The sequence below is a fragment of the Parambassis ranga genome, chromosome 16, assembly GCF_900634625.1.
Source record: "Parambassis ranga chromosome 16, fParRan2.1, whole genome shotgun sequence".
Classification (NCBI taxonomy): domain Eukaryota; kingdom Metazoa; phylum Chordata; class Actinopteri; family Ambassidae; genus Parambassis; species Parambassis ranga.
This window is the reverse complement of record NC_041036.1, coordinates 17,770,758-17,793,594: the sequence shown is the minus strand read 5'-3', so window position 1 is coordinate 17,793,594 and position 22,837 is coordinate 17,770,758. Positions and strand designations below refer to the sequence as shown.

The 22,837-nt window shown below is 43.1% G+C and overlaps 2 protein-coding genes across 5 annotated transcripts; one reads left to right on the top strand and one right to left on the bottom strand.

Annotated features, from left to right (window-relative positions):
* Positions 1-1,809: 1,809 nt before the first annotated feature.
* Positions 1,810-11,508, bottom strand: LOC114448302 (basic-leucine zipper transcription factor A). Its single transcript, XM_028425188.1, has 9 exons — positions 11,329-11,508; positions 11,108-11,165; positions 7,968-8,318; positions 6,657-6,923; positions 5,388-5,675; positions 4,926-5,039; positions 4,763-4,821; positions 2,728-4,626; positions 1,810-2,352 (listed from the first exon to the last, which is right to left on the bottom strand). Exons 2-9 carry the CDS (start codon positions 11,145-11,147, stop codon positions 2,323-2,325), a joined length of 3,048 nt encoding a protein of 1,015 aa, XP_028280989.1. The 5' UTR covers positions 11,148-11,165; positions 11,329-11,508; the 3' UTR covers positions 1,810-2,322.
* On the top strand, positions 10,937-21,066 carry LOC114448303 (uncharacterized). 4 transcript variants are annotated; one of them, XM_028425190.1, is made up of 7 exons: positions 10,937-10,981; positions 15,230-15,309; positions 15,813-15,872; positions 17,309-17,674; positions 18,711-18,950; positions 20,045-20,141; positions 20,466-21,066. In XM_028425190.1, the coding sequence occupies exons 3-7, from the start codon at positions 15,821-15,823 to the stop codon at positions 20,524-20,526; spliced, it is 816 nt and encodes a 271-aa protein (XP_028280991.1). In that variant the 5' UTR covers positions 10,937-10,981; positions 15,230-15,309; positions 15,813-15,820; the 3' UTR covers positions 20,527-21,066. The 4 variants fall into 4 exon arrangements, with proteins under 4 accessions (XP_028280991.1, XP_028280992.1, XP_028280993.1 ...); XM_028425191.1 differs by having other exon boundaries at positions 10,967-10,985; XM_028425192.1 differs by lacking the exon at positions 10,937-10,981 and having other exon boundaries at positions 12,688-15,309; positions 15,816-15,872.
* The last annotated feature ends 1,771 nt before the right edge of the window (positions 21,067-22,837 follow it).

The following is a 22,837-nucleotide window of genomic DNA, read 5'->3' as shown; positions in this document are numbered from 1 at the left end:
TCCACGTCAGCTAGAAGTCTGGAATTGCCTAAAACGCGCAATCAGAGTGGCACACTGCCCTGGATCAATGTGATGAAAACTCACTTTTCCTGTGACTTTGAGAGCATCATGCCCAAGATCAACGATCTGCTTTATAAATTAGAGCTGGTCAAACAAGAGGACAAGTACAGGAATGAAGTCAGGCAGTTTTCAAATGAACTGACGGATATGATGTATAATCACATCATGGCTAGCAGGACATATGAAGTTCCCGTTACTCCACTGACAAAGTGTATTTCTGACACTGTCATATCTCAGAAGAGAAAACTGAACAGCCCTTCTCAGCAGCACTTGTCTCCTGAAGTTCTGTATGCCATGGCAGAGGATGCAGTGGGAAAGTTCTTGCAGCAGATTGTAATCTGGAAGGAGAAAGTACCAAGGGACATCTCATATTACAGGAATGATATGTCAGATGTACTGGCAGGAATTAAAAACTTGTTCGACAAAATAATGACAAGTCCGGAACAGAATGATTACCTCGTGCCTCCTGAAAGAGAAGACGACAGCCAGTCAGATGATTCAGGTTTTGAATTAACAGTACGGAAAATTGATCATGTTGATTCTCATGCTGCTTCTTCTTCTCTGATTGTGGATGACCACATGTCGGTGGGCACACCTTCTGAACAAGACCATCAACCTCAACCAGCCACCAGCAATGATGACCACAAGTCGGCAGGCACATCGTTTGAAACAGACGATCAACCTCAACCAGCCCCCAACAATGATGAACACATGTCGGCGGGCACATCGTTTGAAACAGACAGTGAAGTGCTTCAGCCTGGCCAGCAGGCACAAGCAGCAAAGTCTTCAACTCAGACCTCGACCTACAACCTTGTCACTGCTGTGATAATAGGGATCTACAAGAAAGCCTTCCAGGAATGCAGGAGATGTCTGCCAGCTCAAGAGATCAATAGCATGATCCAAGGTCTGTCAGACAAGGTGATGGAACATGTCATTTTCACAGACACATTGGACATCGACACCATTAAACGACTTGCAAAAGCAATCGTTAAAGATCTTCAGAGAGAGTTCGGCTCTCCTGAAACGCTGCTTTTACATGCACAGGCATCAAACCCAGATTTTGGCGAAGCCGTTGTGGTGTATGTGAAACTCCATCTAGATCCCACATCTCAAACACCCACAAAAACAAGAATTTTCAGACTTGCATCAAGTCTTGCAAGAAGGTTCCTGAGAAGTGCTCGATTCTGGACCTGAGAATGTGATCCTGAATGCAAACAAACTTTCACATCGTCTATCTCACCTAACTTGAAAAAGAAGAAGAAGAAAGAGGGTGAAGAACAATAGTTTGATTGCCTAGCAACAACAAACAAATAAAAAATACAATTAATACAAGTAACAAGACTAATTATTGACTAGAAAAATAATTTTTGTTCCTCGGGGATCTTTTTGAACTAATCCTCCTTTTCTCTGCATGGTGACCCACACTCTTGTGTGACAAAAACTGAACCAACAGTTGAGAGGTCAGAGCCAACCTGCCGCTCAGTCTGTCTGGCTGACCGACTCTTTTACTGTGTGGAGGGAAAATAATCCACTTTCTAAAGAACCATCTCAAATATCTGCCATTGTGTGGACTGACTGACTCAGCTTTTTGCAACATTATAACAAACTTCATTTGCTCAATTAATGTGAAAATGAACAATTCAAACAAAAGATGAGTTGTAATGTTTATTTATTTATTTATTTTGATTGGATCCAGAATGTGTTGTATAAATATAAAAATATGTAAATAGTCTAATATTTGTTATCTGTCTTATTAGACTTTATTTCCCACTGAAGCTGCACAAAAGCCATTACCAATTTTATATGCAATTTAAATTAGATTTTAGAAGAGAGAGAAAGAATGAGAATTTGCAGTGTCTTTTATAATTATGCTGGTACCCTGAGTTCATTTCCATCATAGCAGTGATGTTTAGACCTGTCAATGTGATCCTGTTCAGGAATTGTTGATGGATTTCAAAATCATTTAGCTTATTCACTTTAGTCAAATGTATAGAGATAGTTTGTACCTTTACAAAGATAATTTGCTTTTCAAGAAAGGATCCGATTAGATTTTATCATCTCCATAGGAGATATGTGCATTTTCCTTTTAGAAAAAGAAAAAGAGTTAAGGACTGAGATTCCAGAGTATGACAGCTTTTTTGAGTGCAGAACCCTGTGCAGTCAGTCTTGCTTGGTGGTATCCTGGATCACGCCTGTCAGCTGTTTGTTTGTGTCAGTGCATGCGGGACAGTTGTATAGAGTATAGTCTGCTGACATCTGTCATCATCTTGGTCTCCCTCTGTGAGTCTGTTGCTGGAAAGACACAACAAGGCCTTCATTGCCAACATGTCACCCAAAAGAGGAAGAAGCAGAACCACTGACACACAAAGCTACAATGGAAAAAAAACTGCCATGGTGTCAGAAATACTCAAGTTCAAATACATTTTTTTGACATTGAAAAGACTGTCAATCGAAACAACGCCCACTTAAAGGTGCTGTCAAGTACCCTTCAAGAAATGCACACTACAGACAAAAGCACCAACTGCTGTGTGCAGGTAGACGGAGGCTGCACACATGACAGCCATAAGTGCACTTCTGAGAGAGGGCCACATGCTGGAAATGTGTAAAGACAATAAACATATGGCATCTGTTGGCTGCAAATTCAAACTATCATGCTGTCTCACTCACCTGCCATGGGTGGGTGAAATGGGCAGGGTGCCCGTGATCATGTGCATGCCTGTGTGCACCGACATGCATTTGGCCATTTCCAGGATGGTGATGGTGTTTGGCGGGCATTGTGGCAGGATGGCCGTGCGGGTTGGGCCGCTGGTGCGTGTGTAGATGTCGCTGAGCCACGGGGATGTTAACAGGAGGCTTGGGTGGCTGTGGGCCTCCTGCTGGGGATCTGTGCTGGGTGCGCTCCTTGGGAATGGTCTGAAACTGTGCGAGGGGGATGGCAGGAGGTGGAGTTGGTGGGCGCTGAGCGCCGGCAGCTGGAGTTTGTGTCTGCATCCCAGGGTGCAGCAGGGCGGCCTGGGTTTGCTGTTTCCGATTCTGAAATGTTTGAGCCTTCTCTGTGTGGGCTTTAAGTGCAGCCTGGGTTAGGTTACTGCGATTAGGCTGGGCAGAAGGGTTGGAGAGTGGAGCGGTGCCTCCTTGGCGTGGATAACTGGCACCGTGTGCGACAGGCTGCGTCAGTGTGTCCGGGCCTTGTGGTGCTGTTTGGATCGGGGCTGCTCTGTGTTGTTGCACCTGCTGAAGGTGATTAGGATCAGCCAAAGCCCTTGTATCCGAAGCCTGCGGTGGATTCAGTCCCTGTTGTGTTGTGGGTCTTTGTGACACAGCAGAGTGACCTACAGAGTCCTGCTGGCTCATGAGAGGCAGTGCCTGGGGGGTATTGCTGTGAGTGGCTTCCTGCCTAGAGGCGGTCTGGCTACGAGGCAGACCTCTGATGTCTCGCTGAGCTCTTTCTCTTTGTGTGTGGGGGCTTCCCTGTGTGTGGTGTGAGGGCTCCAGCTGTGTTACACTGCTAGTGTCTGGACGTCTAAGATCAGCTGATCGGCTCCGTCTTTGCCTGTCCACTGTGGGTACTTCTTGTCTGGGTGGAGTTCTGCGACGAGAAACGGTTTGGCTTGGAAGTCTGTTTGGGGTTCTTGCCTCTCGTAGAGGAGGATGGGTAGTGTAGTCTGTATAGTAAGAGGTAACCTCAGGTGATCTGCGTTCTCTTCTCTCTTCTCTTTCTCCGCTGGGATATGCTGGGGTCCCTCTGAGGCGGTCCCATGGCATCTGTCTGCTGGTGGGGTTCTGCACCACCTCGGGTCGTTCTGAGTTTCTCAGGAAAGCATCAACCCTCCTATGAATCTCTGAAACCTGCTGGTACGTCTGTGTGTTGGCATTTCGCTGTAAAGTGTTACTGTTGTAATGTGTATATCCAGTCGGGATAAGTCCAGGCTGATGATCTGTGCGATTGTTTAGGCCCGAATCATCAGGATAGGACTGGCCGCTTTGCACTCTGGGAAAAGTGTTCACTGGGTTGTGTTGAGTAATTGAAGCATTATTATTATTATTATTGGCTGTATTGTTAGGAGGAAATGAGCTGTCTTGGCCATTGGTTGGATAGGAGTTAAGATTGACATTAATGGTGGGCATCTGTGCATTGTTATTGTTGGGCTGTGTGGATTGTGGCAGTGCATTGAGGCTGACCTGTACAGTTGGCGGCTGGGCGCCGCCCTGAGCATTGGAAGTCTGTATGAGAACGTTAGGAGTTTGCTGCTGCATGTTTGGGAGTGTGTTTGCATTCTGGGCATCAGTGTGTGTGAAAGCCGGGTTGTCAATGCCATTGTGCGGGTATGAATTAGAGTTTTGAATGGCATTATGTTGGAGTCTGTTTGCGGTGGTGTGGCCATTGTGCTGGTGTGAGCCAGTGTTATGCAGGCCATTCGCCGGCAGCGCCTGCAGGTTGCCGCGGGTTTCGTGCGCAGCTGTGTATATGCGGTCAGGGTGGCGGGTGTACATGTTCATGTGATGCAGAGGGGGGTTAGGACCTTGGTTCAAATCCCTTTCAACATTAGGCTGTGCATCTGTGGGCTGTGAGAAACAAGGCCAGGGGGAGACAGAGAAAGAAAGATGGAATGAAGGGGTTAATTTGTGAGAAGCTGTCACATGGACAACACAAAGACAAAGTCAATAGTGGACTATAGGTACATTTTAAAGCTTGGCTTACTATAGGCCTTTGGTTTTCATTGGTCTTCTGAACAAGCATAGTATCCCTCTGTCTCTGAGCTGCAACAACAACATTAAGTAAATATGACACCTCATTGTGAAAAGTAGACAGACACAGAGAACAACAACATTCTAAGTGAATAAATATGGCGTCCATCACTGACCTCTTCTCCTCCGTACGAGACAGATGACGATCACGATAAGGAGAATGATGATTAGGAGTGCCAGAAAAGCGCCAATCACAATCCCTGCAACCTGCCCTCCACTGAAACATACATCTGAAATAGAAAGAATGGTGTCACAAGGGGAGAATTAATAAAGATAATGAGTCTGGAGTTCAGACAGACAAAAGGAGGGATGGAGGAGGAAAAAGATGGAGGAGAGGAGGGAAGATTCTAAAAAAGGATGATAAAGTAATTGCAAAGGAGAGGAGGAATGAAAATAAAGGGAGGAGTGGGTATGTGGGGGAGGGGGTCATTGGATGACTTTGACCACACTCTCACCAGATCAATCTCCCAGGATACTTTGTGTCCCTCTCCTGTCGTGAAGACAGATACAGGGACGGAGTCCAAAACCAACCGTCATCATTATCAGTCACAGAGAGGTCAGCGTTCGCCATAACTCACCTACTATGTCCAAGACTTTGCTCTGCTCCGACGTGCCTTCGGTGATGCCGTTTCTGGCCACGCAGACATACCGGCCGCTCTCATTGGTCGAGAAAGTCTGAAGGCTGAGCACCCCGCTGTCCGGCTGGCCGGTTGCGACAGGCTGTCCGTCACGTTGCCATGAGAAGAGGGCAGGGGGCAGCGAGTCAGATATGCAGGTGAGACGCACCGTCTGTCCCAACAATACATTTCCTCTCCCGACGCACTCCTTAGGAGGGTCCATGGTCAGCACAGGGGTGTCAGGGCCATCTGGTTTGTTGATAATTAGAGGACACAATAAAACATTTCACTTACAAGTACAGGCAGTTTTAAACATATAAAACGCTGGATGTAAGGCACAAGGAAGGATTCTATGTGCTGCTTAAGGGGCAATCATTTTGTCATTTTTGGGTTTAAATCACCTCATCAGGCTTAATCCCTCTGGTGAACCCTCTTTAATCTTGTCTGCAAGTTACTCAGCTAATGAAGGAGCCGTGCACTTTCTGGTTTGATTATGATTCTCAAAAGGCTGCTCAAGCAACACCTCCTTCATCACCATGACTTAACAGTTCCTTCCAGGACAATTGCATTCAAAAAAATAAAATACCATCACATATACATGCACGGAGAGAAGATACTTCCTGCTGCCTTCTGTTTGAGACTTTGCATGTAACATCAGCTTCCTTTGCAACTATAGTCGTTTGGTCAGTTGTCTTTGTGCTATACAGCCAAAATGGCGAACACTGAATGTTTTTAATGTCATTATGTGTCCAGTAATACAGAGTGCACTGCAAGCTGCCACGACTACTGGAGTGAATGCCCTTATGTACACGAGAACTAATAATTATTTGTTCTATCTTCTAAATTGTGAGGTGCAGGTTTATTCCATTTATTGTAAAGCAGTGTCATTTGTCAGACTAAACACGCAAAAGTGAAGATGTCAACAAACCCCCTGTGTTTGTGCTTAATGTTTTCATCTCTTTGCTTTGGTACCAAAAACCTGTTATATCTCAGAGGACAGTGATGTGGAGGGTTGTTGCTGTAGCCTGGGATATTACAGCAGACTGTCACATCAGGATTAATGATGTGATCAAGACAAAGCCAGAAGCAGCACAATAAGCTCGTGGAAGACTGTCCTGTGTCCTGCGAGTACACTGTATGTAGTGCAATGTGGATTAGCAGATAAGCTACTCCTATTTGCAGTGGTTACAGCAGATTAGCTTCCTCTTGTCATGATCAGTGGAAACTCACAGTAGACAGTGAGGCTCTGTGTGGCAGTTCGGGCGCTGACAGGGTTGCTGGCGGTACATGTGTACTCGCCGGCATCGCTCCGTCTGGCTGGGTTAATGATCAGAGAACCGCCTGAGATGGTGATCCTGGAGTCGGCGGTGATGGCTGCGCCTCCTTTGCCCCACTGGACTGTAATCTCTGTCCCAGCAGTCCATGTGCAGCTCAGAGACACATTCCTGCCCTCCACCGCCACTGAAGGAACAAACAGGCTCAACCCAGCTACACCGTCTAAGGGGAGAATATAAAAAGAAAAGAGAAGCAGGGTTACATGAAAAAGGTTTCAAAGTACCTGTAGGTATGGAGCCTGAGTGTATAAAGGAAAGGTTGGAGTGACAGAACAATGGAGAGCACTTTTATGTTTCTGTTGAGGATCATTTGTTGTAATCAAAGCAAAGTGAGAGCTGAGAAGGGACAGCATTGGTATAGAAGCACAGATGGAGAATAACGGGGCAGACGGTGTGAGTGGTAGCTGAGATGCCTCTTGGCGAGCGGCCTACGTTAAATAATTGAAGGAGGGGAGGGGGGGGGCAAGGACGGAGGAGGAAGCTGTGACTAAGAAAGAAGCAGCAGAAACCACAGCAAACAAACAAACCACAACACTGTAAACAGCTCTAATCACTTGCATTTCTACAGATCGGCCGCTTGCCTGTGACTCAGCAGGAGCGTCGATATTTTAGGATTTCAGCTGCCTCTCCTTTCAAGAGTAAGCACTGAGTAAGTAGGAGGGTGAGAGTCGTGCTCAAGGACTCTGCTCCATGACATGAACTAGCAGTTGTGTTTAGAGGATGTGACCTTTTGGATATAACAGACTGGGTGCTTGTAATAATGTGGTCACGCTGCCACCGCATTAGCGCCGGTGGTAAGAAGAAAGGCTGCATGTCACCTCTCCAGGGTGGGCGGATGACTGAAAATACAGAGAGACACTCAGCTGTTCAGGCTCCATTACAGTGCTGAATCTAAATGAATGCAAATACAGTATGTACTGTATGTAAATGCAATGCTACATTTAGACCGCTACAATATCAAACATCTAAGACCATCAGTGCTGCATATCAAATGAGCTTTAATTAGCATAAAGCCTTGAGCTACTAGCTTCATCCACTCCTCCTTTTTCATTAATTTTACCTCACCTACAATGGGTCACTAATTTCATTATACCTCCCAGACTAATTCTCTTACTCCCCTCTGTTCCCTCTCCCACACACTCCACTCCACCCTCTACCTCTCTCTCTCACACACACGAACCTAAAGGCACACATCTTTATCTCTTACCAAACACCTTCAGCTGGACTGACTTTGAGTTTACAGTCAGGCCTGTGGTAGCAGATGGGTCCACTGTCACCGTGTAGTTCCCAGCATCTCTGAGCTGAGCACCTCCGATTTTGAGCTGCGTTTTGGCGATGGTGACCCTGCCCTGGAACTGAGATACCGGGTTCACCTGTGCCACTCCTCCAGTCCACAGACCAAGGGTGACTCCGCCTTGGTACTGCCACGTGACGGAAAACACATCAGGCACAGTCAGCACCGTGAAGACTATTTCAGTGCCTGTTTGAACCAGCACCGGATTGCTCTGGAAGCTGATCTGCACCGGGCTCTGAGCGAGGACAGTGGCAGAGAGGAGGACTAAACAGAAAATAAAAGATATAATGATTAGTGTTAAACCCTTTAAATGTGGAAGCATGATAATCTTGTGCCACAACTGCAGATTCCACTTGAGGCTGGCTCCAACATTAAGTCAATGTCCATAGACCCTAAAGGTAAAATGTCTAACTTCACAGCAGAAATAAACATGTTTATAACCTGACACAAAATACTGATGTACGTAGACGAGATTCTCATGGCTTCTTTGAGTGACAGGGAGTCACAGTCATTGATCACCACCAACCTCAGCTCCGTTTGCGCTCATTTAATTAAAGCCTCTTCAGTATTTTAGATATAAACAATATGGATTTGTGTAATTTGAGAACTTTATTTCTCTACTCTTCTTCTATTGATGCTCACAAAATCTCTGCATCACCTGTATACAATTCAATCAGGAAAAACTGGAAGTAAGACACTGCTTGATGCACAAACCCTGGATTCATCTTGTCAGTGGTCACATGCTTCTGTACTTTTATCTGTAATCAAATAGTGTTTAATTGGTATCTTTACTTGAGTAAAAGGATCCGAAAACACCTTTCGATACTGCAGAGGAGAATCTATAGAGCCTGGGCTCTGGGGGTAAAAACCCATTAGTAAGGTACACACTCTTTCCTTCCTGCTGGATTTTACAGCATGTTTTTTGGATTGTGAGTGATCCCAAACTAAACATCTATTTTGTGTTTGTGTTAGCCTGACTTAACCTAAGCCATGTCATAATAATATTTGTCATCTCTATTCGTGAGAATCAGTGGTGCATAAGCAATTCTTCAGCAACTATATCCTGAAGAGCCATTGATTATACGCATTGGAGCATTTAACTTTTGTCGATTTGCAGTCTGTATGGGAGTGTAGTAGAAAATCTGTTTTTGTGTTTGTCTGCCAGCTCTTCCTCATCCATGTGTTGGTATTACAGATTCACAGTGGAAGAAGCCCTGCTGAATTTTCAATGCTCTTTTACTGGCGTATAAAGCAACCACGCAAGAGCGCTCTGGCCATTGAATTACAGTGAATCAAATCAATATGGTCCTGATCAGTCTCGCTGGACTGCCTTTACACAGTTTTCACAGGAGAGCAGAGAATACAATGACAACAGTGGAAATGGATTGCATTCAGGTTCACACGCTGAATTATTAAAGACAACAAAATGGTTGTAGGCTTTGTTGTATTTTCTAATGAATAAAGAGTGATGAGTCGCAAGTGAGAGGCGCTCATGAGTGATGCAGCACTGCGGTGCTGCAGGATTGATCTAACAAGGTGAGAGCACGAGAGCAAGTCATTAAAATATGATCACAAGTCAGACTTTAATAAGTAAATATAAACATGATCCAGTTGCAGACTCTGACAATCCATTTCTCCACATTACTTTCTGTTTTCCAGAGTGTTTATCCCACCAAACCAAAGAAAACACTGTGGGTTTGTGTTGTTTCATCTGCCAGCAGACAGCAGAAAAATGCATATTTAATAATACGAAACTGTTGCTGATTATTGCTATAATTATTATCCTTCACGCATGAACAACAATGCTTAGTTAATGAACAAATTAAAATATAATTTACATTCCCAGTGCTAATTGTCTTTGCTGCAGCAGCACAAATACCAAGAGATGATCTTTAAACTAAATAAAATCAAATATTGTATAAGGATGCAGGCTGCCATTATTTTCTGTTTGTGCTCCTGTCAACAAATCCTAACACTGTGTTAGTCTGCCTCTTGATACCTTTATCAAACTCCTCACCCTGACAGCATTTGTTTTCACTCACGTCATGAATCTTTAAAAATGTTTTTTCCCCCCTCACAGAAAGTTCAGAGGTGTAGCGAAGCATCGAGGTTTATATTCAACATTACTAGAGCAGGAATAATGAGGAACTATGTACAGTAGTGTTTAAAGGTTCTTTACACAATAATGAATGAACATGAGTACAAAGGAATAAGCCCTAATGGTACAAAGCAAATAACATTGATCTATTTTGGGTAGTGAGGGGTTCACTTCATGCATCAGTTAAATCTGGATGTCTGTGACCTCCGGGGCCGAGTAAGGGCCCAAAAGCAAACGTCAATCCACATAGACCTCAATGTTAACATTAGCACCCTCGCAGCAGAAATAAACATGTTTACAGCCTCATACAGTTGGTATCTATATATTAGTCAAAAGACTGAATATGTATATAACTTATTCAATTACTCTAAGGTCTAAAGTTATGCATGGCCCCCAGCTGTAAGTGACACTCCTGGCCTATTTTTAGCCTAGTTAGGACTCTTTGGGTAGCATCATGGAGTTCTGATCCATCTTTACTAGTTTGTTTGTTTGTTTTGGCTAAAGAGACAACTAAAAGAAAGCCTAAAATGTTTGTCTTTATAAAGAATATCCAAGTATCGGGGTTGGTACTATTGTTTGTGCTGCTGCATGTAAAACCTGCCCATCCCACGAAACACAAAAACATACTTCACTCTGCACCACATGCCGCCTGCTCGAATGTCGGAGCCTATGGGGAGTCTCTAAACGCACCACGTCATTCTGTAGTCAGGACACTCAGCCCGGAATGCAGCCTTGCAGGTTTAAGAGCAGTTAAGACAAGACAAGGCGTTCCGCTTGAAATGCAATTGTTTTACAAACGTGCCTGGAATACCGCAGCTTCTCTTGCCAGGCTTGTATATCTTCTTTTCTCCCTTTCCCTCTCTGTCTCTCACAGACTCAGCCGATGCTCTTTAAAGATTTCTGTGATCCGTTTCGTTACAGTGGGAACAGGAAACTGTAAAGTGAATTGTTTTACCTGCCAGCGACACACTGAAAAGGAGCGAAGGTGGCCTCATGTCGTCAGTCAGGCCGGTCTGCGGAGAGATTGAACGCTTTAATATCCAAAATGACATTCGCTCTGCTCATGTTAGCTTTAGCTTTTTGTTTACAATGAGTCTGCTTATTTTTGCTATGGAAAGTTTGTAGCCACTTTATAAGTGAGCTGGGTATTATTCAGTACAGAAACTTAAAACTTACCGAAGTATTCCTCCCCTGCCCTCATGTTCATTTTATGCTGCTCTGTTTGTTTGTTTGCTTTAATATCTACTTCCTATTAGCTATGGAGGGACACACCTGTTCTCTTAAAGGGCCAGCAGCCCCTTTTTTTTGGCACCAAACTAACCAGTTAGCCCGTGACAATCCTCTAATGCCTGATCTGATCTCAAACAGCTGTCTTTTTCAATCCTTTTATTTTGTTTTGTACTACGATAACCAGGCAGTACATGACATTTTGGCAGTAAGGACAATTAGAAAGCCCCTTTTCATCTGCAACTGGTTCCTTTTATCAGTCTTTTATTCTTTTATTTTGCTGGGTGGTACATGAGAAAACACTTTCTGTCCTTGTTTAGGCAGTTGGACATTGCATTTTGCACAGTAAAAGTAAGGAGTTTCTTAACAGTGCTTTCACCTTTTGTCACCCCATCTTTTCTCATATCTGCACATCTGGGGGTACACTGAATGCTGGCCTATCCTGTGGTGGTGGTGTTGGTGATTGTGATGAGGAGTGTGGTGGTCTCCAAATGTGCCCTTTTCCTGCCTCTTATCTAGCAAGAGCCAACTGAGCCCTGAAACTTTTTTGTTTGTTTTTTCTCTAGCCCGAATGCCTTCATGTCTCTTTGGTACAGGGTCCAAGCATTGATGATAGACAGTATGACAATATGCCACCAAATACACAAGTACCACCTTCACCCTTTGAGGTTGTTTTTAAGAGATAATTATTTGTTCTAAACATCACATTTCAATCTATAATTTGTGTAACTGATACATCAAAACCCTAAATTACCACTAAATTCCCATTTGTGCCTGCTGATCACATTTGATACAAACATCTTCTGCTCATATTTAGCAGTCAAAGTTAGCTTCATTATCAAAACTGCTATATGTGCTGTTCATACAGAGAATCGAAATATCGTTACTCTTAACTCAACACAAAATATAACATATATAACTAAGAACTTAAGAATAAACTATAAATATAAAGTGTAAAAAATTGTACCTACAATGAGGCACACACAAAATAGAAGGCACAAAATGAAGGCCCGATGCAGTGAGAGTGCAAAAATGTTAATAGTGCAGGACATAGATGTAAACAGTCCAGGGAAATGGTTTAATTAAGAACTTATTAATAGCTTATATGAGACTGGTATGAACTGACTAAGGTGCAAAGAGAATGCATGGGGTAAAGTGTCTGGTGCAAAGAGCTCCTTTTTTTGGGGGGGGGGTGTTCTGATGTAGGGGGAGGAGGGGGAAGGTGGGGCACAGCAGGGAGAGAGTTCAGCTTCCTGACAGCCTGGTGGATGAAGCTATCCCTCAGTCTGCTGCTCCTGGCCCGGAGGATGAACTAAAAAGCAGAAAAAAATAAGTAATTGTAATTTGCTTGAAGTGTTCATTTTGAAAGTAAGTAAATATAAAAAAGAAAATCTCATCATAAAATAGCTATATACTTCTCCTTGACTCAACCAGCTAGGGGCTAATAGGTGTCAGCCATGTTGGATTTTACCTTGTAATATGTCAGAATAATTATAGTGCAAAAAGTATCCTCCAGGGGGCAGAAGCCAAGTATCAGATTGTATACAACAGGGTTTTGAGCAAAGTTTTTATCATACGGTGATGCAGTAGGTCTCAGAAATGCATGTCTCAAATATGATACGTACAGCATTTTAATTATGTCATCACACTGAGAACTTCTTTACTAAGTTATTAATTTCCATATAGAAACAGAAACATATAGATAATGTCTGCTGAAGAAGGATGAGCAGCTGATAAGAGAGCCAGGAGTGTCAGAGCTGTTGTATTAGTGCCACCCACTGGTTAATTCCAGCTAAAAGCACTCCTCTGTGGACTAAAGAACTCAGTGGGAGCCACAGCTGCGATCCACATGATTATTCATAAATCCTCTGCAAATACAAATGGATTTATAATCAGTTTTTAAATCACTCGTATTATCTGCACCCCTAGGATGTGTTCCCTAAAGCGAGAAAACTGCAGAGCTAACCTCCTGAATAAGTGATGTCATTATGCTTCAGTGATCTAGTAGTGAAAGAGGCGTGTGTAGCCGACAAAACAATCTCATCTCAAGGTTGGTTTAGTAGCTGTTGTGAAGCTTTTTATCATATCACATCAACTCGTTTGACAGATTTTTTCTTTCTTATCCATACAAACAGCTGGCTGTCAAATTTATATTGTACAGGTTGGCCAGAGTATGAGCTGAAAATAGCACAGGGAGGGGCAGCCTATTTGTAAATGATATGATTTTAAATGTAATGTGCAATGAATTTTTACACTGTGGATATACACGGGTTTTAGACAGACTGGACCATGCAGGAGTCTCTGATGATGATGATGATGTTTTTGTCTGGTAGAAGACTCGATTTTTCCTTGACCTTTTACTTTCCACAGCATCGAGTTAGAGTCAGAAAAGCGGTAAACAAGCTAAAATAAAAATGGCAGCGGAGGAGTCCGTTTTTCTTCTCTGTTTTCACACAGCATGAAATGGCTCAAAAAGATGTTAACAATAAATCTGCAGTCCAGCTGGCACACACAGAGCAAAAGCTTGTTCTGAAACAGTTTTAAGCTTGTTTAAAAGTGTCCAGACGTTCTCTGGAATAGAAATAATAAGACAGAAACGTTGTTGGGTGTGTTGCAATGGGCTAGTAAAATAGCTAGGCAGTGGTTTTGAAAAGCAAGTTACACAATAAGACAGTTGAGGGTACCTCAACTGTCTTATACTAGGTTTGGGCACCTATAGTCCAGATGAATCCATGGCACTTGGTGAGGTGTTCCAGGAGAAGAGGGAGGTCTGGGTTTGTTATACACTTAAGTAATGCTTAACCCATGATAGGTTAATGCTTAATTAAATGATGAATTCCTATTCATCACTATTAGCTAATAATGAAGTGAAAATGATTTTATCTAATCACTTCATGATAAGTTTAGGGATATTCATTTATGAAATGGTTAATATGCCACTGAAGTTTGTATGTGGATGACACCTTACAAGTACAGATTATGTGTATATGAGTATATGTATTTGTCTAAAATGTTATTAAAATAAATACTTAAAAAGATGCCATTATGTAATCTATTACTTTCAGACTTTATTTTAGGCTATTTTTTGCTCTCCTGTTAATGAGGCAGACTTTTATTTGGATAAACTTTCCCAGGGAAAAAAAAAATGTGGGCATTCCCCTTTACGTGCTTGAAGATGTTTCCTATTTGCATGCGAGCTACAATAATTGGAATAATAAGAATAAAGTAAATCATGTATTACCTCCTCTTTAACAATCCAAAGCTAAGACAATGTGCCACTGTGTCCGCAGGGCGAACAGTGTTACTGCCGGATAAGAGGCCTGCAACACAAAGACCGTTTCGCAGGACCATGTTTCAACATTGTAACCGGTTTCCCTTCCAAAGAATACTACTTCATTTTATCTATTATTTACAAACAGTGCAACAACAGTTGTGTGAAATTCCCCGAATCTGACATGTAGTATTGTTGAGGGAGCGAATGCATGGCTTGCTGGGACACAGGTCAGAGGAGGAGGAGGAGGAGAGGGTGAGAGGGAGAGTGGGAATAATAAGGAGGGGCGATTTTTACAATGGAAAGTTCACTTATTTAAAGCACAAAGCAGAAAGAAGTATTGCCTGTACAGGAAGGGGTGGGGTGGAGGTTTGAAAAGGGGAGGAAACAGCTTGAAAACAAGGTGACGCCTACGTGACACAGTGGACCTGATCAGAGGGGGGGAAAGGCCAGAGAGAGAGAGAGAGAGGAGGTCCAAATAACATCTGTCTACACTGTTGAATCTATATAATTTCTCACAGTACAATGGCCAGTGCTTTGAAGGTAATGTTCTATTCTGGGCCATAAATCTGTTCACAGAGTGAACCGTGCTGCACCTTAACCCCTGAGACGGTGCAGAGAGGAGCCGGGGCCGTGTTGTTTGTTTCAACTTTGGAAAGGTAGGTGAATCCCTCTCTGGGAAGGTTTTGATGTGGATAACTTCAAGGCAAACAACAAGGGCAATTCTGGGTTATATTTAATGCATGCAGGTTTGGTTTGTGTTCCTGCACACCGTTATCAGCGTTTCCTCTCTCTGTGTTTTTTTGTTGTAGCAGCTGTGCTTGAGGGGGTTCATTTTAGTTTTGGCAGCAGACGCCGTCCCTGTTTTGTTCCAAGTTTTGATTTTTAGCAGTCTGCGGTGCCAGTGCTGTCATTCTCTGGATACTTCACGTATAAATAAATTAAAGAAAAACAAAATGAACAGCATAAACATTTGAATTACTTTTTTTTTTAATAGCAGGACATGCAGCTTTAATTGTTTTTTCGCTCCTGTTTTAATTTCACATTTTCTCCGGAGGTGCTGTTATTATTCTTGCTGCAGTGGCACCCCTGCTGCCTTAATACAGAGGAAGTGTTGAGCTGCCGCTGAGGTCATGTTCTCTCTCTTCTCTCTCTACATCAGTAGGTGTTATGGATCTACAGTATTTCCTGTGCCTGAGAATCACCCCACTGTTTCTATTGAGTAAGTTTTTTTTAATTATTCAAAGCACCATTTTCATGATGATTGTTTTCTAAAGAAAATAAGATCCCTGCTACGTTCTGATTATAGATTAAACAGCACCAGTCTCTTAGATATTTCACACTTCCACAAAAACTCTGAACTGTGTCTTGCATTAACGGCCACGCTTGTGTTATTTACATTTCCTCCATCGTCTGCCTATCAGCTTAAGACACATGATTAATAGCCCCTGTTGTCAATGCACACTGACTTAGCAGGCTTTGACACAGATTTTAGGATATTGATGGGTTGATGGATATCACATTAGGTGTGGCTGTCACGCACTATAAATCATCACTTGACATTGTTTGACAGATATCAGTCATGAAGCACATGAGGGTGGAGATGACGTGATTTTTTTTGTTGTTGTTTTTTTTCCCCAGTTTCTAAAGAAGATGGGGCACTGTAGAAAAATACAACTGAAAAGAGTGTTTAATCATTCGAAATTGTTGTGACTTGATGTTTTTCAAGTTTACAAAAAAAACCACTGTGACATGAGGAACAAAAGACGGGGAAGGTTGTGTGATGCTTAAAAAGAACATGTCAAAACTATTGAGGCCGAGCCTTTCTGAAGTCGAGGAGGGTTTCACGGCTCTGTGAAAGAGTCTGTGGGAAAAATGGTAAAGCTTAAATTCTCGATAGAAATTGCAAAGAAATGTGCAGATTTCATCATCTACGGTGCTAAATAATAGAGTTCTCAAGCATCAGTGCATTAAACACAGTCCTGATTCTGTAGTGAAAATCACTGGACTCATGGAATTAAGTTAAAACTACTGATTCAGAGGTGCCTCGACCTCTGAGCCTGAGCTCAGATGAAAGCTAGAAAGCACCATGTTGGCAGGGCCTGGGTCCACCTAACTCTAAGTATGGACAGAGTGGAGGGCAATGAATGCAAGCAGGCACTGGCCTGGTTCTCCCACCATGGTGGGAGAAGGTTCCTGGTTCGATTCTGACTGGGGCCTTTCTGTGTGAAGTTTGCACGTTCTCCCTGTGCCTGCATGGGCTTCACTCTAAATTGCCCATAGGTGTGAGTGGTTGTTGGATGGACTGGTGACCTGCCCAGGCTGTACCCCGCCTCTCGCCTGTAGATAGCTGGGGTAGGCTCCCTGTGACCCTGCACCGCAGGACAAAGCAGGTTCAGATGATGGATGGATGGAGTCAGCCTCAAGTGGTGATTAGAGGAAGTTTTCTTTTTCTGGTTTCCTGTCCCAGCTTTTGTAAAGTGTGAGGTTGATGAGGTCAGGACAGACAGTGTTCTTTTCCACCAGACCGGTGTGGTAAGAAGAGATTTGAGATGTCGAAACAGGAAGCCGACATACACAAAGTTATCTGAATATCTGTCACATAATGTAGATCACAGAACAACATTTAATAACAAACGGTTCAATCTCTGTCCTCAGTGCCATGTGGGCTCTACTGTTTGTCAGTGCACATAATCAACGAAGAGCCTGTGCACGTAATCCCCGGTTCCAGCCTGGTCCTGAAAGCCCAGATCCAGGGGGGACACCTGGAAGAGATCACCATGGTAACCTGGGAACGGGAGCCTGAAACTGGAATTGCTCCTGTGAGAGTGACACTGGCCACGTGCCCTGGCAAGGACCTCGAATGCGCTGGTACGAGGCCAAACGTCCGTGTGAACACCGAGCAGCAGGCGACAACACTTCAGATTAATGGATACAGTGCAGAGGACGCCGGCGTGTACGCTGTGACTGTGACGGATCGCACAGGAGCCCGGACCACTGCGCAATGCATCGTCCGGGAATACGGTACAGTATGATACACAGCGCATGAGGGGATTTATCGTGACATTTTGTTAGTAAATGAATGTGTACAGTCACTTTATTACACTGTCCATTGATCCATGTCCCCGCTCTATAGGGCTTTATAACAGAAGTCATTTGGCTTGATCTGAGGAGAGTTTTTCATGTGGCTGCTGTTTTCATTTTAAAAGTTCAGTGCATAGGTTTTTACACAACAACCACGTGAGCTGTGAAACTTGATTTGCATTTGCAGAAATATTCAGTTGTAAACAGTGATTATTTGCAGCCCTAATTACAGACGATTCCTCTGCCAGTTATAGGGGCAAGGAACAAGTCGCAACAGAGGTCAGCTGTTAGTCAAAGAAGGGAAATGTGAAAATATCCCAGCAGCTGTTTATGTTCAAAATGAGTTAAACAACATTAGTATTTCAAATCCTCATCAGCAGGCCTTTTGTGTGGTTACATCCAACAATTAGCAGCTTTATAATGAATGTGCTTTTATTTCACACCAGCAGGCATTGTTTTCTTCTGATGCTGGATGTCTCATTTAATAACGTACCACTTGAATTTAAATTTGCCTAAAGGCTTTGTTTTCCTGGCTCTTTCTTTCAGTTTCTGCACGTCTCCAGATGATTCCGGTCTCAACGTAGCTTTTTTTTTTTTATTATGTTTCCATCAAACCTTCAGATGTCGTTCCTCTTTATCTGTCTGCTCTAACAGTATCAATACATCAGCTGTGCTCTTCCCTACATCTGCTCTCTCATCTTCCAAGGTTTTCCATCATCCCTATTCTCCAACATCATCTCTTTCTTTCTCTCTCTCTCTCTTCTCATTATTGTCTCTGAAACGGAGCCAGTTTCTCCTGACAGCATTAAACGTCTCTCATGATTCTTTGACCGTCTTGGACAGCCCGGCACCATTCTTCTTCTTCTTCTTCTTTTTCTTTTTTAATAACAGATGGATGCCCACGGCTGAGCGTTTTATATCTATCTGGTTTTTACCTCCATCCTTATCACCTGTTTTCATATTTATGTCTCTGCAGAGGAGGTTCACCACGTCTCCGTCAGCATCAACGTGTCTCACTCTGTGCTGGTGTGCGGCGAGGCCTGGGGGACGGACCCCAGGTTCAGCTGGCTACACGAGAGGGCCGCCATTTCCCAGAATGTGGGAAAAGTCTCCAGTGATGGAACGTCTCTGCTGGTGACCATGACGCCCATCTGTGGTCACTTTACCTGCATGGTTAGCAACAAGCGGGGCTACAGTTCAGCCACCTACACTGCAGGTATGAACTCAATTTAACTTTTTGTAGTAACACATATAGAAACTCTGCTTAAGGTAGAGATGCAGCAGTAAAGGTGGTGCAGCGGAGTCTGGCTGGACCTTTCTGTGTTTGCACAGTGCCTGCCTGTGTTTTCTCCGGGTACTGCTGCCTCCCACATACAGAAGATGTGCATGTTAGGTTACCTGAGGACTCTAAATTGGCTGTAGATGTAAGGGTCACTGGTTGTTTGTCTCTTTATGTTAGCCCTGCAATAGACTGGCACCCTATCCAGGTCTCTTCTCACATATTGACAGCTGGGATAGGCTCCAGCCCCCCCCCCCCCGGTGGCTGTGTAACTACAGGGCAAAGTGGGTTCAGAAAATGGATGGATGGTTTTCACCACTTAACAGTTTCTACTTCAGACAATTCCCACAGGAGGTGGAGAGCAAATCTGAGGTAGAAGGATCGATATTAAACATGTTTGTATTTCCAAAGACAAAAAAATAAAACAGCCTTTATAAGAAAATATGTCAGCCTCAGATGTGTGTGACAATGGTGTGACAGTTATTTCTAGGATAAGTGTATCACATGTGAGGATATATTGGCCTTATGTGCACAAATGTGTACAAATTGCATAAATCTGTCTATGTAAATAAGGTGTAAACATTTATTTTGAAATCATGGTAATCACCGTTTCGGCTGTAATCACTGGGTGTCAAAGGCTGTTGTACCTATTGACAGCCCACTGTCATTTAATACCATGCCTCATGTCCACCTGAGGTGCGTCCTGATCGCCTGTGTATTGTATCACTGGCTGTGTTTCAGTGATAAAGGATTTTTCAGAGCACGATCAATAAATCTCTACCTCCAACGCTGCTGCTGCTGCTGCTACTACTACTACTGCTGCTAAACAGGCAAGACAAATATAATTCTACACATCCGCCAAGAGGCATGATGTTCCAAAGACAGCTTCCCCCCCGCCCTCCCAGATACCTCCTGTTACTTCTCACAGTTCCAGTCAGTTTATGACCGCGCTGACTTGTTGCTGTGGACCTTTTCTTGGCCTTTTAAGGGTAGCCATGTCACATGACTCGTGTCTTTTCCCTGGTTGACAGCACCCTGTGAGAGCGGGGGCAAAGGGACGACAGCGGCTGTGGTCTGTTTCGTCCTCCTGCTGCTGTTCGGAGGAGTGCTGGCATTTCTGCTGTGGAGGTACAGTGTGTGATGCACATAAACACTGGCAGACACAAACACAAATCTCATTTTCAGGGTATGCTCTGATGATAAAGCCACATGCCGTGAGAGAATGCGACACTGGTAGCTGTGTAAAGAGGAGAAAAGAGACACAAAAAAAATGAGGGTACAAAAAGAAAAAGGCAAAATGCAACACCGCATCCTCCCACGCAAAACGTAGCACACATGAGGCATGACAGGCCAGGCTGTGTCTGCTGACAAAACAATTGTCATTTTCACTGGAGCTGCTGCACACTTTGTCACTGCCGTTTGATCTTTATTGAACACTTGGTTTCTTCTCAGGAGGCACAGGCACAATAACAGAGGGGAAAGGCTGCACGAACATTTGGATGACACCATCTGAAACAAGAAAAGGCCTTCTACACAGTAAGAGGTCTCAGAGAGGACAGCAGGAAGTGGATGGGAGACCTTCCTGTCCTGTGAGCTGTATGACCTCACACTACATGGAAACAATGTGAAGAGCGTCAGACAATGACCAAAAAAACAAAAAAATATTCACAAGTGGATATTTGGCTTGACGTGACATTACACTGCCTCCTGCTGGGCCGTGCCTGAAACTGTATTTTACTACTTTTGTAAGGTTATTTTACCAATGTGATAAAAAAACAGGACATTTTTTATACATTATTTGTTACAGTAGAGTGGTTGATGTTAGGTCATGATATACTGTATGTAGCAAAAACTACTAGTGAAGGACTTTTTTTACATGTTTTTTTGAAGAAAATCATAAAGATGTTTAGACATTGTTTAGTTGTTATTAATTACTTTAAGGTAAAAAAAAAACAATCATTCATCTGGACATTTGTGCCAAATTTCAAAATAATATCTCAAGATGTACGTTTATTGAATGCCATTTTTTGGCATGGATGTGAAGTTGCTATGACAACCAAATTCATTCATTCAATGCAATCTCAATCTCAAATGAATGTTTATATCAATTTTAAATAAATGTCTTCTGAACATATTTAACAAAACTTTTATTAAGGACAGCCTTCTTTAGAAATCTGTGGTACCGACCACAAGTTTGTGATTTCCACATTTTTAAATTTTCCATCTGCTCTTATGCAAAAAAACCAACATGCATGATGTTTGAGGGTTTTCTGCATGAAATTCACCCTAAGACATCTGCCTTTTAACTATTTATTCTTCTTTCTTTTTTTTAGTAAATTTGTGTGTTTAGGATCTTTTCTTTTGTTAAAAGTTCTGACTCATAGGTGAATCAGTGACTATAACACTTCTAATTCCATGCCTCACATTTAGTTTGAAGATTTTCTTTTTACTCTTCGCCCAACAATTGTGTTGCTGCTGTGGCCAAACAAACTTTGCTCATTCATCTGTTCACAGCACATTATTCCAAACTGTAGCTTTGCTCTTTTTGATAAACAACAAAGGCTTTTTCCTGTCATCTCTGATTGCAGATGCACTCACTCTGACAGCAGCTACTGCAGAGTTTTTCTTTTCTTTTCTTTTTTTTGCACCAAGCAGCTGCTTTGATTGCAAAAGGTGTAGGTGAGGATGCTTTTAAAGTTTCAGGCGCCTAAGCTGGGCTTTAAGGTGCCTTTAAAATAAAGAGACAACTAAAGAGAATTGTCTTTATGTGGCATTATTGAGCACTGCTACACATACATTTTTATGGAGTCTACTTTTTTTGATCAAAACAGGAATTAATAAGTACAGTAGCTCACTAAAGTCCATCTGTGCAGTTCATTGTTTGGCACTGAATGCTGCTTGACATGTTGTGTTTTCAGTGTGTTCAGTGGTCCCAGCCCACTTGACGGTAAATTTATCCTCCGGGAATCACTGTTAATTTCATTTTTGTTTTTCTTTCCTCCTGGCTGAATGAAGTGTCCTTGGTGTCCATCCAGAAGCTGCAGATTGTGTGTGTGTGCAAAACAACATTGTGAACACATTATCGTCCACTCTTTCACCCGATCACACGCGAACCCTGCTAACCTCCATCTGTGTTATTGTTGTGCTTTGCAGAACTATATCTGGCCACATGGAGGAAAAAGGACCAAAAAAAAAAAAAAAAGATTCACAGGTCACGAGGAGGACTCGTTTTTATTGCCGGGTGTGAAAGGAAAAAGCAATAGAGCATCTGCCACGAAGGTTTTAGGTGTGCTTCTGGGAGAAGCGTCATTTTTTTGCCTTCTATACTTCCAAATGTATCCAAAGCAAGCCGTTCCATTTCCTGCAAAAGTCCTTAATATTGTAAGACTTTAAACTGATACAAGAGTCGTGAAGAGCTTACACCTCCCCTAGGCCGCATCCCAAGGTGGAAAAGACAATGATGAAATATTATGAAAAAGGGAAGAATAGGAGTGGAATATAAATCACTCAGCTGAAGTCAGGGAGTTCAGAGTGTGTATGAATCTCCACTTTGAATGTACCTGAAACAAAAGTAGGAAAAATACAAAGATGTCCTATTTAAACCTTCAAAATGAGCCAAAGCGTCAATAAAAATAGGCCAGGACATTTCTCACACGGCTCCAGATTTGTGCCAAAATCCCCTCTGTCAACTAGCCCATTAGCACTGCTCCCATTGTGTTGTTAGCCTACCCTCTGCTCCCCTGCATTCATGTGCCTCCCATCTGACTACAGAGGAGATGGAGGTGTAGTGGAGGCACATACATCATGTGGAAAAGCCTCCTCTA